The sequence below is a fragment of the Chroicocephalus ridibundus genome, chromosome 3 (genome assembly GCF_963924245.1).
Source record: "Chroicocephalus ridibundus chromosome 3, bChrRid1.1, whole genome shotgun sequence".
Lineage (NCBI taxonomy): Eukaryota > Metazoa > Chordata > Aves > Charadriiformes > Laridae > Chroicocephalus > Chroicocephalus ridibundus.
Genome location: NC_086286.1, coordinates 40,268,909 through 40,290,982, shown reverse-complemented (window position 1 = coordinate 40,290,982; position 22,074 = coordinate 40,268,909). Strand labels below are relative to the sequence as shown.

General features: G+C 42.4%; 1 protein-coding gene across 1 annotated transcript in view; it reads right to left on the bottom strand.

Moving 5' to 3' along the window:
• LOC134512952 (protein ELYS-like) overlaps positions 1 to 22,074 on the bottom strand; it is a 51,006-nt gene that overhangs the window by 8,358 nt on the left and 20,574 nt on the right. Inside the window, exons 9-32 of the mRNA XM_063328881.1 lie at positions 20,870 to 21,002; positions 20,599 to 20,780; positions 20,156 to 20,217; positions 19,195 to 19,323; positions 15,697 to 15,787; positions 15,519 to 15,608; positions 15,216 to 15,356; positions 14,344 to 14,448; positions 13,479 to 13,572; positions 12,407 to 12,530; positions 12,229 to 12,285; positions 11,093 to 11,239; positions 10,814 to 11,001; positions 10,500 to 10,644; positions 10,274 to 10,405; positions 8,927 to 9,074; positions 8,686 to 8,836; positions 8,040 to 8,147; positions 7,373 to 7,568; positions 5,889 to 6,086; positions 4,201 to 4,579; positions 3,394 to 3,496; positions 2,686 to 2,789; positions 1,297 to 1,481 (exon numbers count right to left, since the gene is read on the bottom strand). Of these exons, the coding sequence (XP_063184951.1) occupies positions 1,297 to 1,481; positions 2,686 to 2,789; positions 3,394 to 3,496; positions 4,201 to 4,579; positions 5,889 to 6,086; positions 7,373 to 7,568; positions 8,040 to 8,147; positions 8,686 to 8,836; positions 8,927 to 9,074; positions 10,274 to 10,405; positions 10,500 to 10,644; positions 10,814 to 11,001; positions 11,093 to 11,239; positions 12,229 to 12,285; positions 12,407 to 12,530; positions 13,479 to 13,572; positions 14,344 to 14,448; positions 15,216 to 15,356; positions 15,519 to 15,608; positions 15,697 to 15,787; positions 19,195 to 19,323; positions 20,156 to 20,217; positions 20,599 to 20,780; positions 20,870 to 21,002 (3,392 nt within the window). The remainder of the gene's footprint in view (positions 1 to 1,296; positions 1,482 to 2,685; positions 2,790 to 3,393; positions 3,497 to 4,200; positions 4,580 to 5,888; positions 6,087 to 7,372; positions 7,569 to 8,039; positions 8,148 to 8,685; positions 8,837 to 8,926; positions 9,075 to 10,273; positions 10,406 to 10,499; positions 10,645 to 10,813; positions 11,002 to 11,092; positions 11,240 to 12,228; positions 12,286 to 12,406; positions 12,531 to 13,478; positions 13,573 to 14,343; positions 14,449 to 15,215; positions 15,357 to 15,518; positions 15,609 to 15,696; positions 15,788 to 19,194; positions 19,324 to 20,155; positions 20,218 to 20,598; positions 20,781 to 20,869; positions 21,003 to 22,074) is intronic.

Genomic DNA, 22,074 nt, shown 5'->3' with positions numbered 1-22,074 from the left:
GTTACGTATTTCCAGGGACTCAGATGGTCAAGATAATTTAATCCACGTGTAAAGATCTCTTCCCAGCCCTCTAAGTTGTAGAGCTAGCCAACACCGGCAGAAGGAAGAAGCCCCTCAAGAGCAGTCCCCAGTCTCCATAGAACCTGCTCATTTTCTTGCCTCCTGCTTTGTCAAAAGTTGCTAAAGCATCATATTATAGCAACGCGCCATGCTTCAAAACTAAATCCAAGAAATACCAGTCTGCATAAACTTTCCTTTTATGCTTACAACTCTATGAACAAGAAAGCGGTAAGCAGTTTGCCCTAAGTTTCCCAAGTCTAGAACCATCTTCTCTACAGCGTTGTCCTAAATCCCAAAGCCCAGACGAGCTACATCAATGACTGCCTGTTTAACTTCCTCTGCAATCTGGGACACCGAAACGCATTTTCTCTTACTTAAGACCAATCTATTTGTGGTACCCCTACCTTTCAGTTTGTATTTCACTCCTAACTATTACTAATTCCTGTGACTACAATCCTACAGGAAATTGACAGTATGCTCTGCATGGTACGTGGATTCATTGTGGATGTCCCCTAAAGAACTCAGCAGCCCCAGCAGAAGAAAGAATAATGGGACAACTAGAGAATCACCAGTGCTAATTTTCACTCCACGTGAACAACCTTTAAAAAGTCCTCTTTTACGAAGTGGAGATGTTGCAAAAAAATGCTGTTGTACTTACAAAAAAAAAAAAAAAAAAAAAAAAGAGCTTGAAGTACCTGGAGTAGCTGGAAATATCTTGACACTGAAATGAACTCACTGCTGGGATTTCTGTTTATGTTAATAAGGAAGAGAGAGGAAAGGATCCAAGCACCTAAATCATTCTGAAAATGAGTTTGGTTCCCGCATCATTTTGTCCTTTCGTAAACGGCCCCCAGCATCAACAAGCTGCACTCCCCAACTTTTTGTATCATCTTTAACAATTAAACTACTACTTTGTTAAGTCAAATAAGAAATGTTTACGTTCCAGGAAACCAAATGAATGCATGGTTATTTTAAAAAATAGTTTAGACATTTGTTTGTCCTTCTACAGCTCTCAAAGGCCCAAGTTTTGACAGGTTCTATTTGGTGCTACAGGAGCAGAAAATGCACAGCAGAAAAAGGGATCTGCCCTTATGGAATGAGGTTTTCACTTGTGTTGACCAGCTAAAGAAACACAGATGGTTTTGTGTGCCTTCTAATTGTCAGTAAGATGGGACTGTCCTCAACACTTGCAAAGCGTTTTCTATTTTGTAGAAAATGGGAAAAGAGTTTACTTACAGTCGTTTCCTCAGTTTTAGGAAGATTGAGAGAAAGAGTTATTTCTTCCTGCAGAAAAGGAACATTTTCTTCAACTTCAGCTGCTTCCTGGTTCTGGTCTTCAGGTAAATCCACACACTTCCCCTCGAGGCGATTTTCTGAATGAGTACTGACCATGTCCTCACTGTCAAGGATACTTATCACAGCTGGAAGAGATTTTTATAATTTAAACTCAACTGCTGTATAAATGACACAGTTGTAAGCAACAAGAAGTAACAGACAGAGCAGGAGCCAACAATGGTAGTCTCCGTCCTGCCACCTATATTGGGCTTCCTCCAAAAACTAGAAGCCAGAACTATCTACCTGGTGAAGGAAGCAGCCCCACAATAAATTAAAAAAAAATACTAAAAAAAAAAAGGAAAAAGAAAAAAGAGGAAAAGGAAAATCAGCTGGCAATTCCATAGAGAAGAACAACAAGAGAGGAAAGGGGGGCTGGAAAGGCACACTCACAGCGAGCTCTTCTTCACAGCCTGAACCCCGAGGATGCATCATCTTTTAACGCAGGAACTCAAGCAGCAGATCCCTGTCCTGGTTTCAGCCAGACGGACTTAATTTTCTTTCTAGTAGCTGCTGTCTTTTGGATTTGGTATGAGAAGAATGTTGAGGAATGTAGATAACACTGACTGTTTCAGTTGTTGCTAGCTAATGTTTATATTGGTCATGGACTTTTTCAGCTTCCCAGAGAAGCTGAGGGACCATAGGCACCACCAGGGGGATATTCCATACCACAGGCGTCATGCTCAGTACATAAATGGGGGTTGGCTGGGGCGGAGGGGCGGGCAGGGATCCGCGATCACTGCTCAGGACAGGCTGGGTAACGGATCATCGGGTATTGTATCGTTTTATCTTGTATACCCTGTTACCATAATAATTATTATTACCACCATTATTATGACTTTCCTCTTCTGTTACTGTTCTATTAAACTGTCTTTTTCTCAACCCACGAGGGTTTTTTCTGTCCCCTCTTCTCCCTACCCTGCTGGGGGGAGTGAGCGAGCGGCCGCGTGGGCCTAGTTGCTGGCTGGGGTTAAACCACAACAATCCCATACCACACAAATTAGTAGTGGTGCACAACAGCCAAATAAATACTGATCTCTCCCTCTAATATTTTAAATTCTACCAGTTTTCTCAATATCTTTATCAAGAACTGGAACATTCGCTATGCGCCTTCTACAAGGACTTTGTTTGAGGAGGGTTTTTTCTCTACAGTTCAATGAAAGTTGGCAGTAACATGCTAGTACTACCTCAGTCTGAGACACCTCTAGTGGTATGGCCGACTACACATTTTACTTCAGGAGTCCAGCTACCTCAACTCACATAACAGCTCCAACGCACTGTACGTACACTCACCGTCTGTCTCCGGGGATGCAGAAAGCTGTGCATTTGGTGCAACTGCTATGGCTTTTTCTTCGGACGAAGAGGACATTTTGGACTCCTGGTAGTTTGTTTCACTTCTTGAACAGAAAAAGAGAAATGCCTCGTTAAGCTTCAAAACAAACCTTGCACAACTTTACAAATGACTAACATTCTCTCAAAAAGCAGCTGCAGCTTTTAAAGCATCTGGTGAGAAAAGGGCTTCCCTTTCCATAAACAAATAGATGCTAATTGAGCACGCAGAGAAAATAGAAATTAAGTGTATAAAACACTGCCAGAAAGTATTCAAACCCCCAAATAAACCCGCTCATGTTACAGGAACCTCAGGTGTAACTTTAAAAGCTACACAGTTTTCAGACAAAAGCAGGGCTTATGTATGTTCGCAGTATCTGCTTAATAACCCTCAAACTATAAAAAGGTTTACATAGCCTGTTGAATGAAGTCTTTATCACCACACTTTGGGCTCTGCAATGATTTGAGAAAAAAAGCTCAAACGGACAGCTAGTCAATTTGACTTATATCCATGCCAAATTAGTTCTGTTTCGCAGACAGAAAGGAATAAAAGAGCCGTTACCTAGGAGAGCACAGGAAAGAACCCATTCCAGGTCAAAACCATAGATTTCCAACACAGCAAAGGCAGCAGCTACGTCTTGTGTGAACCCAAAGTCTGTTTTATAAACTTACCTTTCACATGCAGTCCCAAAAGTAGCAGCCTCAGCTGCTTGGAACGCCAATTTCACATCCGCAGAAAGTGCAAGACATTCAGCATTTGAATCTTCCACGCATCCTAAAAAAAAAAAAAAACACACCAAAAAGTTGAGGAACTTCAATAGCAACAATCGCTCTCCAGGATCCTCCCGAATCCTCTCAGACTTCAGACGAATCGGGATGCGTACGGTGCACTGATCCTGGAGTACACACTCACTGCTACAAACTGTTTCGAGACCTCAGACCCAGAACTCTGACACCTGCATCCGTGCAGAGGTAATAAAACACAAAGGTATAATTGCGAACACACAAGAAGCTGGACTGGCTTCAATGAGTTGAATTCAGCTGAATCCCTAAAGACCAACTGAAATGGGCTTGGGAAAGGCTGCATAAGCTGTTGAGCCAGCAAAATGAGCAAGCATAGCTGCAAGGAGAAGCATGTACGCAAGCAGACTCACTTCCACAAGAAAACTACGTAACTGAGCACTAACGAGGTGGTTAAAAAAAAAAGAAGAAAACAAAATAAGTCTATCGAGTCAAAGCATGCAATACAGTAAACTTGCTGTAAAAAACCTGCAGCCTACAGAAATACCCCTAAAACACAATGGGAAGGAAGTGCCTGGGAGACTTGTGAGTGCTCATTGTTAACTGTCGCACCCATCAGTAATTTAACCTTTTAAAGACACTTGAAAAATCCAGAGACTTAGGTTATCATAGGGTGAAACACTCCAGCTTCTTTTCTTAGTTCTGATGAATCTGGTTGTTCCATCTGGAAAGGTTTACCTTCAACCATTTCACTGCCTTCTTCCTTCTCGAATTCTTGAAAATGGGCAGTTTCTTCAGTGGAGGAATGAGCTGCTTTAGCAGCTATAAAGATGACGTCATCTTCCAAATCACCAGGTGATTTTGCATCATGATACTCCAAAGTCGTTTGGTCTGACCTGGCAGAGATGTTACTATTTTCTTTGCTGACATCCATTTTCTCCAAACCATCTCCAGGTATGCTTTCTGAAGACTCTTCCGTTTCAGCACGATCATCCTCGGGATTGCTCAGAGTCAACAGAGTTGGTTTAGCTCTACTTTCCGACCAAGCATCCTCCACCACTCCACGATGATGATGCTCAGACGAAGGTCCAGACAGCACTTTAGCATCTTCTGTCACCTTTTTTTTTTTTCCAAAAAAATAAAATTGACAATCAGTAACACGCAAATGCTCTTTGTCAAAGCAAGAAATAAAAAAAAAGGAAAAACAAACTGATATACAGTATAAGGATTACAAGTGTCAGCTTAATCATGGTGCTACAAAATTAATTCTTATTCTGGCACTACGTTAGCCTTTGAAGCCAGCTGTCACAATTAAGCATGCTTTTGACGCCTCATTGAGTTTCCACGACCTTGGGGGATTAGGATGGAGTGAGTCTTGAAAGAGATCGCTTATACTGTCATCTCAGGGCGGTTCATTGGGTTCACTGCTGTCTCATCAAGAAGAGCAGGAGCTTTACGTACCTAAAATCATAACTCAAGATTTCTCTTTCTTTACCTTTGCATTTTTCAACTTGGACGCACCGCTCAAATATTCCACTCTTCACTATGCCCGGAGCATGGAACGAGGAAATTCATGTGCTCACGCTACAGTATCAGTAAGAACTTTGTAGAGGAGAGGGAGCCTCTTGCTATAATTGAGTAGCTCTTTGTAACAGGCAATAAAAGGTATAATAAAAACTGACTGTGACAATTTGTTAGTACCTGTACGGAAAGCTCGTATGTGTAGACACTAGCACGTGCCCCTGTTCTGCCCCTGATTTTGGTACGTTACTTCGACAACTGCAGGACGAGCTGAATGAGGGAATCCAAGCGAGAGAACAAAAGGAAGAGGGGAAGGGGACAACTTTCAGGTGCACCAACTTCCTTTGACCACTATCCGAATGCTACCCCTGGTGCAAGGCAAGAAGCAAAACTGAGCACCTGAGGGCTGGAGAACAGACAGCGCTACAGCTCTCTTCATCCGGGGTCTGTTTTTAACGTCCCTTTAGTAAATCCAGCCTTGCAAAAAGAGAGACTAGAAGGTAATGCAGCTCATGACTACGCTGCTTTCAAAGGTGTTTAATTCACCAAGTTTAACAAACCCAAACACCTGGCTCAATCTATATTCCTTTCCTGCCTGCCATACCACCCCTTCATAAGGTTTAGCAGGAAGCTGAACTAGCAATCGGGAACACTCACAGCTCCTAACGACACTTGAGTAAAAACCACCAAGATCACTGGTATGTATTATGAAGGTGTTCCTGCAGGCAGGTGATGCTACAGAAGGTCTAACACAGCCGTTTAGGACCAAATTCAAGTCTGCCATTCTGATGTGCAATTCCAGGTCTCAATTTAAGGAGGCAGGCAAACTCTATAAAAATCCAAATCCAAACACAGTCTATAAAGACTTTAACTGGAAAAAGATCACTCACTGCAGCCCAACTTACCCCAACAGTCCACGCTGCATTCGAGTTCTCCTCCCTGAATGATATCCTAGGCTCCTTTGCTCGTAAAGGAGGAGTGACCGATCGTCCCGGAGACGCGGAGGGAGTAGCTAGGGGAGTGGTGCGAAGGCTGGATCTGAGAATAGACTGAGGAGTAAACCCAGGAAAACCAGAAGCAGATGTGGCCAAAACTTTAGCTCTCTAGGAAAAGAAATAAAAGCACTTAATTTAAAACCCATTAAATGTTCAAAACAGAAGGCTTCCCTTGTCAGAAGTAAGAGTTTAAATTACAAACTAAGGTTGCACCAGCAGAGAGGACCATGTTTTGCCTCTGCACTGCTCTTTTTCCAAAAGGTACAAAAAAATCTTAAAACATAACAAGCATTTTTTTATTGGTTTTTTTTTTGCTTTTTTTTAATGCCAACATAAAACATTATTTTTCAATTTAATTTCCTGAAGAAACAAGGATATAGCATTTTGTTGTTTGCAATGTTATCTCCCATTCCAGTACTTTCAGCAATTTCTACACTGCTCTTCTAAAAGGCATAAAATTTCAAATGTTACACCAGATACAGTGACTGAAAACTCTGCCACGTGAAGCAGCAATCAGCAAAGCCATAGTGATAGCTTATCTTTTCACTAATTAACCAATCCCCACACTAGACTAAATTAAGTGGCACTGCTGTAAAAGCACCTCCACATCTTCACCTAGAGGCGTTCATTCAGCTCTTCTTACCTCAACGCGAAAAAGAGTTTACAGTATTGAAAGGGTTTAAAAGGAGAATAATGAAACTAGCTTAATGATATGGACAACATGTAATAAGAAAAAAAAGGTTGTAACTCAAGAGATCAAAACTATTTTGTTCAGGTAGGCAATGGCAAAAAGATCAACAGCAAGAAGATAGGTCAAGTGTTATTTCCTTGCATGATTAAGAGTTTGATGGCAGCAAGTGGAAATACAATTTAACACAATACCTAAATTTACTGTAAAAAGCCATCACTGAATTTGACAGAGTGATATCACTTAACTGACATCATTTAGTTATCACTCACTTAAGTGGATTAATAAAATGAAGCATATACATCATTGTTTGTAGGGATGCCAGTCAAACTACACAGAGCTACCGAGCACTTCAATAATGAGATGGTTGAGCTGAAAGTTGCATCTTTAAGTTTCTCAGCACACTGAAAAGTCCAACGTTAACTTACCTTGTTCATGCAACATAAACAAATGTATTCAAAAATGCTATGGGACAACCTACACGCTGCAATTAAATTAGAATGACACTTTCCCTCTTGAAGACTAGTCCCAATGACCTGCTTCCATAAGGACTATATATACACAATAACAACATGCATATTGAAACTATTCCACAATTTGAATGCCACAGTGTTTGTGTTAAATGCTTTGGAGGTTTCACTTTAAACCAAGTTTACAGGCTTTTGGTTTATTTGGTTGTTACTGGCTGTTTTTTTAAAGTACAAACCTTAACCACAACAGGAGTCTCGAGTAAATTCAGCTCTGATGCTCCTAAAAAATTCTTTTGTGAGACAGAACCATGCATATCTGATCTCAATGGGCTGGATGCCATGAATGAAGTGGAAGTTCTGCATGGTGAATGCCAGCTACCACCCTGTGCTGGAGAACATGAAGGAACTGGACGAACCACCAAATCCAGCAACCTGTTAAGACAGACAATTTAAAAAAAGAAAATATATAAATAAATGGGGGAAAAAAAAAATCATGCTGCATTCAAGAAATCTGGCATGACACATAACAAAAACATTCAATCAACAAGAAATACAGGTGAGCCTCACTGTTCGGGTGATTTTCCTTTTTTTAATTATTTCTCTACATTTCATAATTAATTTACCAAATCATTGCCTCTGAGGCAAGAGTAATCCCATTTCAAGTTGCACAAGGCACATAAGTCTCATATCAGAAGAAAAAACATATACATTTCTATGCTGCGACCACTCCAAATTCTCCACTTAGTCGTGTCCCTAAGCTGACTTTCTCTTTAACACTTACTCAAAATTGAATACAAACAGAACACTTTGAAAACACAGAAAGTCTAAACACACACAGACATCCATATATATCTGTGAGAAGCAACACCTTTTGGAAACATTAATTCTGTGGCTGCACTGTACCTGGAACGCTTCCATGAAGATTTCGTAACTGGCGTCCCAACAAATGCATCGCGCAACTCTGCACCAGGGAGAGGATGTGTTATGGCTGGTGGTCCTGTAGCTCGAGGTCTAGAATTAAAAGGAAAATGTAACTGACTGTCATTCCCCTGAAGTCCACACGTACCAGAACTCAAGTTCATTTGACCACGCCACTCGTAGGAAAGTCATCTGACAACTACGAGCCTCCTTCCTGCTCTTTATAACTCTGCCGAATTTTAAGCAAAAAGGGCAGAAACAAAGCAGACACTGGGCAGGAGGTGGTAAAACAGGACTATTTGATCCCACAATCAAGTCTATCCGTATCTGTACACCCATACCTTGATGGTAATCATAGTCTTAGTTTCAGCTACCTAAAAGCCTGTAAACACACTTCCCAGAATGTAAACATATATGTATTTGCATAAATGAGATTACCATAGCAGAAAAACTGTCTCTCCACACAGTACTTATGAAGTATCGATTCATAAATGTAATACGTTCAATGTGCAAAAAAGCCAGATTTATTCAGGTGCACCTTCCCTCCAAACACTCACGTGGTGTAAAAGGATTTTTCTCTCTTTCTCCAAACAAGGAGATCAAGACTAAACTTTGTCAAAAGGCTGCTTACCTATCAACTTGTGAGAAACTGGTTTCCTGCACATTTCCTTCCCAGACTTCTCCAATTTTAGACAATACAGTACTGATGAAAGTTGCTCTCGTATGCACATTCCCTGCATTAACTTGTTTTGTTACTGTGGATAATGGCGTTGGTCTTGAGACTGGAAAGCAAGAGGGGAAAAATATCAGCCTGCTGCCGTCAAAGAGGTGGGTGGTTAGTTCTCCACCATATTTCCCCCCCTAAAAGTTACCTTCTCTTAAGACCGATGAAGGCAAATGGTAAGGCTTGGCTCTCTCTCCAGCCAGCTTCCTTTGAACTCGTGGAAGGATCTTGCCATACTGCTCTAATATAGAATTTCTGGACACTGCTCTCTCTCTCAAGCGAGGATCACGATCGTTCTGATGAAGGAAAAGAATAAAGGAAAATATTAACTAATTACAAGAAGTTCCTTGCACAGACCTCTCCGTGCTATTTCGCATTAGTGAGCAGATTTCCTCTACGGGTGTGGGAAAACACCTCCACTGCACAGAACAGCGGCAAGTTCTACCCATCCGCACACACCGATTTCACCTGGTACTTTTAGCAAAGTGGAAGGAAGACTGGAATAGCAACAGAGCCTACAACTTGAAGTTAAAACAATGCTGGCACTCTGCAGAACCTTCTTCTGATACGCCTGTTATCACCTGCAATTTTCTGATATCACCTGCAATTTGCAAACGACTTACTACATAGCAGGCTTTCCCTTGTTCTTCCTGAAACGCCAGCGCCCTGAATATACGGGACAACTGGAAATTACCCTGGACAACATGATGTGAAGATTAAAACAAGCAAGAAAAAGCGACCTACGCACACCACCTGGCCGCATGACAGTTTTCAAATGCAGGACCTACGACTTCCAAACCACCTTAGAAGTTTGAGTCACTGGAAAACTATGATTCCAGAAAACAGCAAACGCGTCACAAATCCAGAACACAAGTTCATGTAACACAAAATGTAATCTGGCTATTTTGAGAAATAGAGGTTAGACAAGAATTTTTGTCATAAAAGCCGTGAAATGAAAGTTGTGGAATTGGAGAGCACACTGTAACTCGCAGAAATTAAAAAAAAAAAAACAAAACCCACAGAAATTTAACCTGTGGATTGGCACCTAGCCTGCTCTCAGCTAGAAAAATACAGTTGCGTGCAAGACACAAGCGATGACATACAACCTACTCGTCATCCCACAGGAAGGAGTGACACAAACAACTTCCAGTAATCTAAGCCACGCATAACATACGTATCTCAATCACAGAATGGTAAGATTGGCTGATGGGAAAGATACATGTTTATTCCTCAGATGCAAACAAACTGTTCTCAGTGGGGTCAACAGTGGTGTGTAACATTTAATTTATAGCTTCATAGAGTAGCTTTGGAGTAGTGACGTATATTGGTCAACATTTAGCTTCAGCTGTAACCAAAGGTGTAGAAACTTGTTCCGAGTGTTTCAAAGACTGGTATGAAAAAAACAAAGCAGGATTTTTATTGAGTACTATCAAAACCAGTTAGTAACACCCAGCAGAAACTTGCACGCTTGACAGAACAGAACTTTCACGCTTACCATAAGATTGACATTCATGGATTGATTCAGCTCTAGTGCTGCAATGTAGTTGGCACGCTGCAGATGGTGGACTAAAAGGAATTCTTGATTCTGAACACCAGCACTGGTCCTTAAAAACTTCTCCAAACACTCCTATGAGAAAAAAAAATCGTTCCAAAAATCTGTTATGGCTCTGCCTTTTCTCTTTTCAAAGAGACGATGAACATTTTTCCTTGCTCCCACTTACTTGTTCGGTGTCTGTGAAAGGCAGCTTCAGTAAGTCTTCCATCAGGCCCATCTCCCGGCACGTTTCGTACATGTGTTTTAAGAGGTCTTCTAAGTTTACCTGAGTGGCATGTTGGTGCAACAGACCCCAAGCCTCCACCATACACCTGTAATTAATGTTTCAGACGTAAAGGCATGTTAATAGCATAACCAAAGAGATGCCCCAAGAGTCTTGTACTCAAAGTTTAAAGGAAACTTAGGGGATGATGATTTCTATTCTTTGTTCTCCATTTTCACAAGATTTGCGTGACAAAATGGTGGGGTATATTTCTTTACCTATTGGAGAGCAACACAGTGAGGAGAAGCTGCACTTCCCCGCTGCTTGACACTGATGGATTCATCATCTGGATATATCTGAGGGCTTGCCTATGCTCCCCTTGGCACAGGAGGGATTGAATAATTCTCTTGTGTTGCCATGACGCGGTTTTGATTGTAGCGGGATGAAAGAGCAGGGCCAGTGAATTCTGTACAAGTTAGAGATCGGGTTTTAAAATCATTTTCTAGATTATAGCTTTGTACTGCCATGTATGTCTAACTCAACTCTACCATACTTACTTCATAATCATTGTGATCTAGAAGCCAACAACCTTGAACAAGTTTAACAAGACCCCAAGGGATGCCAAAGGCAGTTGGGAAGGAGTCGATTGAAGTTTCTGTCTTATTCGGAAAGGAATGCATGATATCCAGCAGCAAGTAAATTGTCTGACATCAGGTATCTCATTAAGGCTAATCAGTTTGTAAGACCAAAAGTTTATCACATTACCTTTAGAAAAACATAATGAAGTAAGAATATAAAAGTGGTAGGAAGCAGAAAATACATTCAAAACATTGGAGCATCCAACGCTCAATTATTACAGCAAATAAATTCCACAGTTGGGTTTTTCCCTCATGTCCAGCGTCTATAAAAGAGTGTAAATTGTGGCATCCTTACAGTACAGCTCAGCTCCGAATGATTAAAACTGGATTTAAACCAGTATGCGGGTCACTCATTGGTAGCGTCATTTTCTCTTTCTGACGTCCGTTTTTAGGGACATCATCTAACGAGACAGCTCTGGGCTATAAGCGTTTCTAAGCCCCTTGCTCTCTAGGCTCCCCTCGCGGGTTAGGCAACAAACAGCAAAAGCAAGGCTGTGTATTTCAGCAGCTTAAAAATTAAGTTTCTGCCCCATGACTTTTCTCTTCTCCCTGTTGCTTATTCCGTGTGCCTGCACTTTCAACGGAACCAAAGCTGTGAGCTGCCCTGGAAAACCCATGATTCCAGCAAAAAATCCGGTACTGGTAAACCACTCTTAGAAATCCTTTTGCTCTGAAACAGAATATTTTACCACATCATTCTAGTAAGAAGCCATTTGCTACAGATAGGAGGGTTTTAAAAAATTTAGAATGGTGTTTAAATTTGGAGAAAAACTAAGGGCTTTTGTTTTTATCTCCAGCATTTCTTACTAAACCTGTTTTCTCCTACCAGAGAAGTCTTTTGCAACAAAACATTTAAGAAAAAATCATCAAAAATCCACAGTACAAAGAAATAAAACAGCGCTTCTGTCTACAACTTAACGCTAAACTAAATGTTTTCACTTGCATCGTCTTTGAAGCATAAATGAAAAAATGTCATGAAACAGGTCGGCGACCAACACTGAAGAGCATTTATGTGCATCCCCTGAAGGTGTAATAAAAATAACTAGAAAGGATACAATTGCGTGTTTGCAGTTTTCTTCAATGTTTTCTAGCAAATAGAGATCCAGCAGTGCCTGAAATGAAAAATTAACAGTTCTGAAAAAAGGCCTGTCTTCCCTAAATCATTGGCTTTTGGGTGGGGTTTGGCAGGGAGGGCGGCCGTTTGTTGTTGTTCTCAGTGAACAGGACACTCACATGCAAACTGGCAGGCGGGTATTTCCCAGTTCCTCCTGCATCTCTCCGCCACAGCTTCTCCACTTGGTCTCCTAACTGGGAAACCATTCCATCAACCATCAAGCAGTCCGAGTCCCATTTTCCTCTGGAACAAAAGGTAGCAAGGATTTGGACAGAGTTAAACACTAATTCCAGCCTCCCGGTGTAACGGCTTTCCTCCAGTCTTCTGCTGACTGCAGCCCTGCCCTTTCATCTCCCGATGGCACAAAGCAGAAAAAGGACACTAGAGGCTCTGCGCTTCGAAGGAACACACGAGCCTGTATGTAAGTTACTTGAGAAGTAAGCCAAGGAAGATGAACTTTGAAGTCAATACCTCCTACCCTGCAGCTTCCACCTTAACTCACCTTGCAGCCTCTTGGTCACAGTGCCATCGCCGAAGCTTGGTCAGCTCTTTATTCAGTTTTCAGTACAATTTCCAAAGAAAAACCTATTATCGGCTAATCCAAGGCATGCCGCCTATGTGCTAGGCAGCTAGTCCAGGAAAGAGAGCTGACGTTAGCAAGTGACTTCTATCCGACAGCCAGCAGAGTGCGAGGCGTGCCAACTCCATGTAACTCCAACCATCTTACGAAATCACACCACGTACTTGGGAGAAGGGGACTTAGGCCAATACAGTTATGACCCTCTATTACCAGTCAAGGACGGAGATGATTGTTTGTTAAAAAACACGCTTTCTTCTGCTTCCAAAAAAATTGTTCTGTGAACACCCTGCTTTGCTGAACTGGAGGTGACTGATCCTGTCCTAATCACATGGCCTTTTTCAGTAGTCAGAAATTATACACATTAGCCAATGAATAAAGTAGACTCCCGAAAAATGATGATACCAACCAGTGGTACTAAGCAGAGGTAGATAGCACCGTTTTAACACAGGAAAGTAACCTCTCTGTTCAACAGAACACACGTGTCACTGAAGTCAAGAGTATTGCTGGCAGCGGCATTACGCATAGCCCATGCAACTGTTGAGATAAAAGCCATTCCCTTCCACTTCTGATTTTGCCGTGGAAGTGTTCTAGAGTCTTCCTCTAGCTCTTACCTTGATAAACGCTCAAGTTTCTGTCGGTGACCAGTATAGTAGCTCTCAATCAGAGGATAATTGTAGAAAGGTCTCGACAAATGCATGGCATCATCTACAGGCAACAAAGTAGAAGCAAGTTAAAGCAGTCATATCACACTTGTAAACGAAAATTTTTGCCTAAAGAGACAGAAGATCGTACAAGCCAAACATCAAGAAGCCTCCAACTCTGAAAGAAGCCAATCCTCTTTCCGCCTTTGCTAAAAGAACTCTAAGAGACAAGACTCAATTCCTTCTTGCCCCAAGTGCCGTTTCAAGGTTACAGTTCACGCAGCATTCACAACATGTAGGGTAAGCTGAAGTTCACTATAAAAAAAACCACCCAGTTCTCAAAGGGAATGGTTTCTAAACATGCCGCGTGAGCATCTGTGAGACAATTAAGGCTGACAATGGAATTTCTAATCCATCCAACTAAAGAAGGATTTCCAAGGTGTACTTTCTCCTCAAGCAACTGATAGAAAGTTCAAAACATGCAGGTAATGCTCTCACTCTAAAAACAAGCATTCCGGTACTTGTTGTTTAATAGTACTTTGTTTAAAATCTCAAGTAGTTCAAGCTGTGGACACAAGCAGCGCCTTGAAGTCAGGGGTCCATTGCTATTCCTAAAATCCACCCAGGAAAGAAACTGCCTGCCTCATTCTACGCTGTGTACTTGACAACCCAGCAAAATCTCAACTTCACCCACAGAACTTCAGCACACCCTGCCACTGAACCAGCACGACTTCTTCCTGACGAAACCGTTACAAAAACATGGCTAAGCATGCATTCGTGGGAGTCACTCACTGGATGGTCGCCTTGTTACAAACATATGACAGGTCACACTTACCTAAACCCTCTGGAAGGAGACCGGATCGACAGAACCAGATGACCACTTGTGCATACAAAGAAATGAGGCTAGTAACCACTTCCTTATTTGTCAAGTCTGCAAAACCTGCAAAAAGGCAGGAGATGATTAGTGTTATGCAATGCCATTAATTTTCACAAAACTCCCTTCATCCTACTAAACCAAAAGTATAAAAATAACACAGCAGAAATCTTTGTCTTTGCGTTTTTCATGCTGTATCGCTTTCTTATTTGAAGAAAAAAACCACTATCACCACCAAAACAAAAAGCAACCCCTATAAAGAACTAAACTCACTAAAGGCTAAAATAAAAAAAAAAAACCAAAGCCTGAACTACTAAATGCACGCAGGAATAAGACATCTGTTTCTCACGTAGCAGAGATTCTTCTGACAGCAAAGGGATATTCTTTTCTTTTCTCAATAGGCCAAGAACCATTTCTAAGAGAAAAAGCTGTAGAAACTCAAGTAACTTACTTTGCATGTTACTCGTTTACGCTTCCTTCGTATTGTTTAGCAATTTGCAACACGGTGTCTGCATGCAACTAGAACTTGCTAGCTAAGAACTCAAAGGAATAATTTTCAGCAATACCACATTCGGTTGCTGTAATTTCAGCCCAGTTGCCTACAAAGCTTCTCTCTGAATGTAGCCTCCCCCACCCCCTTGCATGAGCTCCACCATAAACTGTTGCCCTGAACTCCATGCGTGTTTTGTGGTGGTCCCAAGCGCTCAGCTTTAAGCCCCTTCTCCCAGCTAAATGTGACTGTCTTCCAATCCTCAAAAACAACAAAAGCCCATGTTGCCACAATTCCAAATCTCAATAAAACATACCAAAGATTTTGTAGCACTACTACAAACCTTTTTCAGTAAGCTCTTGTGCTTCTGTGAGAAAACAGTTTAAGACCGTGCTAAGGTTGCTCAAAAGCAACTGGCAGTGCTGGAGAGACCGTAATGTCTGGGGGTCAATGAAGTTGCAAGAGCCATCAAACAGCGGAACACCTTTTCAAGAATAAATATTAAATCGTTAGCCGACAGAGCAATTCCAGAGTTTCAAGGCGCACTTCAAGGACCGCGTGCAATATCCTATAGCGGCGTATTACTGAGGAAGCTCAATCAGAAAGAACGACTTTAGGTTTGCAGAATGACTACACTAGTACTCACAGATTTGGTCAAATTCTTCTTTTGTAGAGATCACTTGGTTCCATGTCCACTCAAGAACAAACCGTAAATTACCAGCAGAACTTGGCTGCTCTTTAAACAAAGAGAACAAAAAAGAAATGAATCAACAGGCTCCAACTCAAAGAGGTACCACGTAAAAAAACAACGTTCCAAGTATTACCTTCAGATATCCAATGTTTAATGCATCCAGTCAGAAGTTCTACAGAACCTGTCTGGACAGCAGCTGACAATACTGCTTCCAGCTGCTCCTCCTAAACGTAACAGACAAAATCAAATGAGAATCTTACCTACTTGCACCATGTGAACCATCAACAGTAAATGTTTCTTTCTAACTGTATACTCATTCAGACATCACAAAGTCAATCAGGACACAGGCCAGGAATGCCACGTCCTTTCTCTTAATTCCAGCCACAGGCTGGACTGCTCACTGCTCTGAGGAACACATTAACACACTTCTCCTCTGACATTTCAACTTACTGCAGCCTAATTCTAATCTTTCTTCGCATGCCTCTGCATTACAGTCTTCACGTACTGAGTTCCAACTATTTTCAGAAACATCCTCTGCTATCACCTGTTACGCATTCTGTGCATGTAGGTTTGCCATTGGAGTGCACGAAGGGGGCAGAACAAATACACTGTTTGCTTGGAAACACTTGAAACTACAGCCAAGCAGTTTTCTAGACTGTGAAGACATGAAGCAGGTCTCGTACCCAAAAACACTGTTAGAAATTTCAGTCAGCCAGCAAATTAAGTTATAAGTCAGCCAGAAAAAGAAGGTCAAAAAAAGCGTACCCCCTCCACGAGCAGCGCTGGCAAATTGGTAACAATGCCCAGTGACTGGAAAAAGGGAAACACTGCACCCATTTTTAAAAATGGTAGAAAGGAGGACCCTGGGAACTACCGACCTGTCAGCCTCACTTCTGTGCCTTGGAAGATCGTGGAACAGATCTTCCTAGAAGCTATGCCAAGGCACACGGAGGACAGGGATGTGATTTGAGACAGCCAGCACGGCTTCACCAGGGGCAAGTCCTGCCTGACCAACCTACTGGCCTTCTATGATGGAGTGACTACACCAGTGGACAAGGGAAGAGCTACGGGTTCGTTTACCTGGACTTCTGTAAGGCCTTTGACATGGTCCCCCACAACATCCTTCCCTCTAAATTGGAGAGACAGGGATCTAATGGGTGGACTGTTTGGTGGCTGAGGAATTGGTTGGATGGTGGCATCCAGAGGGTAGTGGTCAATGGCTGCATGTCCAGATGGAGATCAGTAACAAGTGGTGTCCCTCAAGGATCCAGATTGGAACCAGTACTGTTTAGGATCTCCATCGGTGACATGGACAGTGGGATCAAGTGCACCCTCAACAAGTTTGCAGATGACAGCAAGCTCAGCAGTGCGGCTGACATGCCTGGAGGAGGGGATGCCATCCAGAGGGACCTGGACAAGCTCGAGAAGTAGGCCTGTGTGAAGCTCATGAGGTTCAACAACGCCAAGTGCACCTTGGGCAACTCCCAGTATCAATACAGGCTGGGGGATGAAGGGATTGAGAGCAGCCTCGAGGAGAAGGACTTGGGGGTACCGGTGGATGAAAAGCTGGACGTGAGTCAACTGTGCACGTGCAGCCCAGAAGGCCCACCATATCCTGGGCTGCATCCAAAGAAGTGCAGCCAGCAGGTCGAGGCAGGTGACTGTGCCCCTCTATTTCGCTCTCCTGAGACCCCACCTGGCATACTGAGTGCAGCTCTGGAGCCCCTAACATCAGAAGGACATGGACCTGTTGGAGCGGGTCCAGAGGAGGGCCACAAAGATGATCAGAGGGCTGGAGCACCTCTCCTGTGAGGACAGGCTGAGAGAATTGGGGTTGTTCAACCTGGAGAAGAAAAAGCTCCGAGAAGACTTTATTAGGGGTTTCAGTAGTTAGAAGGCGGTTACGAGAAAGATGGGGACAAACTTTTTTGCAGGGCCTGTTGCGATAGGACACAGGGGTAACGGCTTTAAACTAAAAGAGGATAGATTCAGTCTAGATATACAGAAGACATTTTTTACAATGAGGGTGGTGAAACACTGGAAGAGGTTGCCAGGAGAGGTGGTAGATGTGCCATCCCTGGAAACATTCAAGGTCAGGCTGGATGGGGCACTGAGCAACCTGATCTAGGTGAAGACGTCCCTGCTCACCGCAGGAGAGGTTGACTACATGATCTTTTAAGGTCCCTTCCAACCCAAACGATTCTATGAATTTTCTGAAATAACAAAAAAGAAGTGAAACATTTCCATTCTAATAGGTTTAAATTTTAGGCTCTTCAAATACTGGATTATAATGTAGTGCTAATCCTTTAGAAGAATAATCCACAGGTATGCACAGACGCGCGATATTAAGTAGTAGCTTGTCTCAGCTGGAGTTCTCATACTTCTTTCAGATGAAAGGATCCCTCAGAAAACTTTATTTTGTTGCGGGGGGTGCTGAGGGGAGGGGAGATTTGTTTGTTTGTTTATTTTAAAACAGATTGAAAAGTATCTTTCCCTTCCAGGCAAAATCATGACATTCAAAGCGATTTCTACACATTAGAAGACACATGAGATGTTTCCACCTTTTCTGAATACTGGTTTCAGGCAAGGAAACACACCAAATACTGCTCACAGTGGCAAACAAAACTGCAAAGCAAGCTTCTTGACCCTACTTCTGAAATTTGTCTTCCTAACACTCACAGGAAATCCCTGCTCAAACGCATAACAAGCCTGATGTAGAATCCAGGAGGCAGGAAGATGAGGGCAGCGGGAAGGCTGCTCTCCCCTTCCTGCTGATGGCTCCACTGCATGATGACCAGCTGGCTGATCCTTTCGCTTAGACCCTGCCGGGGGGAAGAAGATGGGCTGCTCATCACAAAGGCTCCATCTCTCACGGAACTCTTCAAATGACAGAGAAAGGTTGATGCAAATGGAAAACCTATGGCAGGGGGAGTGAAGTCACTGTGGTGGCATAAAGCACAGAGAAGGTAGCGAGTGTCATGAGATAAAGGTGATTAAGGTGTTGCAGCTGCAAGAGGGCAGTCTCAGAGCAGCAAACTGGGCTACTGCAGCACAAGGCAGAGGCTACAGAGGTGGAGATCCGCCCGGAGAGGATGCAGAAAAGCCTACCGATGAAGGGAAAACGAGGGCAAGCCGTGAAGAAATTGCCAGGGAGAGCTGACAGCAGTAATCCTTTACCACAGCCCACTTCCTTGGAAGCAAATGATCACGTACAGTGACAGTGCAGCAAGCCGACGTCTGCAAGAGCTCGCATCCCAGTGAGACGCCCCCATCGTCGGCTACTGCACTGAACCACTGCTTTGAGAAACTGACAGGGATGGGGGTTACTCTGGGGGACACATGCGTTATGTTGGGCATGACCAGCACTGACTGCACGCTTCCTTGTGCGCATCTGTGTGTGGCACCGAATTAAGAGAGGGGTCTCTAAAGACAGATCTCTTAGGGCTGTTCCCAGTCAAAGTCACTACTTTGGATCTAAGGATACGATTACTTCTGCTAGCTCAGGTCACGCCTGTATTTCAATGCAACTTTGCAAAGAATCCAAAAATTGGATTATCGTGTCTTGTAGCCCCTCCAGCCCTGTCAGACCAGATGGATGTATTTCCCCCTTGATTCCCTCATAGGCACTCACCTGACTCAAACTGGATGGCTGGACATCAACTAGTCTTGGAGACAGCAAGCCAGCTACAAGACACCTATTGTAGCTATCCTGAATGGCTTCACATATTGAAGGACCAGATTTCTTCAAAAAATTCAAGGTCTGAAACATCAATCGAAAACCACAGATTAAGACAGCATTGTTATTCCGTCACTACGCTTCTGGATAACCTCTAAAAGGAAGAATCTAAATGTTCACTGACACCGTCAGACAGCCTGAACCACTAAGATGCTTTAGGTTAGCAATCTGCGTAATTAAGTCTTTTCTACCTTCTCTGTCTATACACAGGCCTTGCTCTTTCCCTCAACACTGACACAAAATACATTCTATGTAAGCTAAGCTAACATGCAACTTCACGCTTTGGAAGATCCTTTCTATGCCTATTCGTATGGAAGCCGATTCATGTTGGAAACATTTAGTGAGCTGAAACTTCACTCAAAATTATCTGTCACAATCTGTGCCGTGGCTCAGAAGGTATAATTTGGCCGAGTTTGGGAGAAAACAAAATTTTCACTCCTCAAACAGTTATGTGATTTTTCATTTTCTCCATTCCCTCCTTTTTCAAGAGAATCGGGGATCGAAACTCTAACTCAAGACTATGCAGGCAGTTCGACTGAGGGGCAATAAAGAAGTAACACCTTTCCCCGCCTTTTACAGTGGTTTTGTTCTTGCTCCTGGAGCAACGTTGCATTCCTTTCTAGACGTTCAATCCCCGATCATGCCTCAAGAGGAGACAACGGCAGTTGTACAGTCCCAAGAGGGGACCTAAAACATTACCATTTGCATACAACTGGTGACAGGATACAATTGCAACTATGCGTGTGGACGGGCAGGATGAGCATGAAACGGTCCCTAACACGGAAAGCAGTGCAACAGAAAACTTAGAAAAGCTACATCTCCTGCCACTCGCAATAAAGATACAGTAAAAGATCACCTCCTTCTGGAAGCCGGTGCAAGTCATGTGAACGACTCCGGAGGTCAGCAAGCACGTACCATCTGCAGAAACAGGGAACGTTTGACAACCTTCCGTACTCTCACAGTTATGGCATGACCACTTTACATTTTTTACACACCGATATCTAGAAACATATAACTGAGTGCTTTGAGCTTCAGTTCACAGTCATTTCAGGCTATAACCAGCACCACTTCACCGGCTACATTACAAAAGCACCAAAACTCAGCCGGCTGTCAGATATGTTCCACAATAGTAAATACCTTGTCAGTACAACGTGATCAGAGTTGGGTTCGTGGGCGACTGGGTGGTTTTTTGGTTTGGTTTGGGTTTTGAATGACAAACAATGACTGAACAAGAGAACCAATGAATGGCATTTGACCTCATTTTAAGCTTATCACTCTCAAAAGCAGTGAAATACCTACCAAAATTATAGGTGCTTGGATTAAAAAACTGCTCAGGTGGTGGATAAGAAGGAGGAACTCCCCGACTTAGACTCCGCTCATGGACCAGAATATCCAAAAGGAGCTTCGGAGAAGTCACGCTCACTACGGTATCCAGCGACCACAGTGCAAAATAGGGGCACTCATGGAGCAGTTCTTCCGGCCTTAAAGAAAACAAACGCATAAGCTAAATGCCGACATTCAAATGAATTATTGGCAGGCATATGGAAAACTACTGAAGAAAAAAATCTACCTTAGTGAATCTGGCATTTGAGCGTGATACCAGCGATTAATGTCAAATACACCCAGGTAAGTAGATGGTTTTCCCTGACCATATGTATTCACTTGCCAACTGAAGATCGAGACACTGGTGTCAGGAGATATGACTGTAAAAGACAAGACATTGTTTCTTACTTGTAAAAATACAATAGATTCAGTATTTTTAAAACACCACTTTCTATTTTGGCTTCATTCTGTTCTGTCACTCGTGAAACACAACACTTCCTAAGAGTAATTTAAAAAAAATTACGGAATAGCAAAACATCAGTGTGATAAATTTCAGTCACACTGCGCCTTTTTCTTGTTCAAATTGTATTAGTTCTAAGCCAAATCAAATACAAAATTACCAGCTAATTAATTAAATTTTCCATACATGTAGAGCTGGTCAAGATGTTTAGCCAGATGAATACTTTAGCAAAAAAAATATGCTAGAATCACATACATTGCTACTTCTAGAAAGCATACAAATAATTGTCGCATACACTTGTATTCACACAGCTGGCATTATTAATTTCCAGCTCCAACTCAGTTACAAGTTTGAAGAATAGCTCCTTTCCAGCATAGAATAGAATGAATCATAGAATGTGTTGGGTTGGAAGGGACCTTTAAAGGTCTTCTAGTCCAACCCCCCTGCAGTAAGCAGGGACATCTTTAACTGGATCAGATTGCTCAGAGCCTCATCAAGCCTGGCCTTGAATGAAATACTCAGCTTACTCAGAATGGAAGAACACGATTATCACACAAAATAAATTTAAAAAGAAAAAACAAACCAGAAAGTGGAATAAGGATTTTAACATAAACATTCACAGTGTTATACTCCAGTTCTCCCAATAACTGGAATGGTCTGTCTTCTTTAGGGAGAATGCATTCTCTAGATGTAAGCAAAGTATGTGATACACCATTTACCTAACAGAGTAAAGAAAAAGATGATAGCTTGTTTGGCAAATGTTTCTCTGTTGAATTCATCATTACCATTCAGGGATCCTCATATACTTTGCTATGTTTCATTGTGAGCTCCTGTGCCATTTCAGTTGTGTTAGCTGCTGAAACTGCTTTGAAGATAACAATTATTTTGATAATGTAGAAGACAGCTTCATTGCTAGACTCAAACCGCATCCAATGGAAGCTCATGTTTGCCTAGAACTTAACTTGAACAGATTCTGAATAAAAGCTAATAAA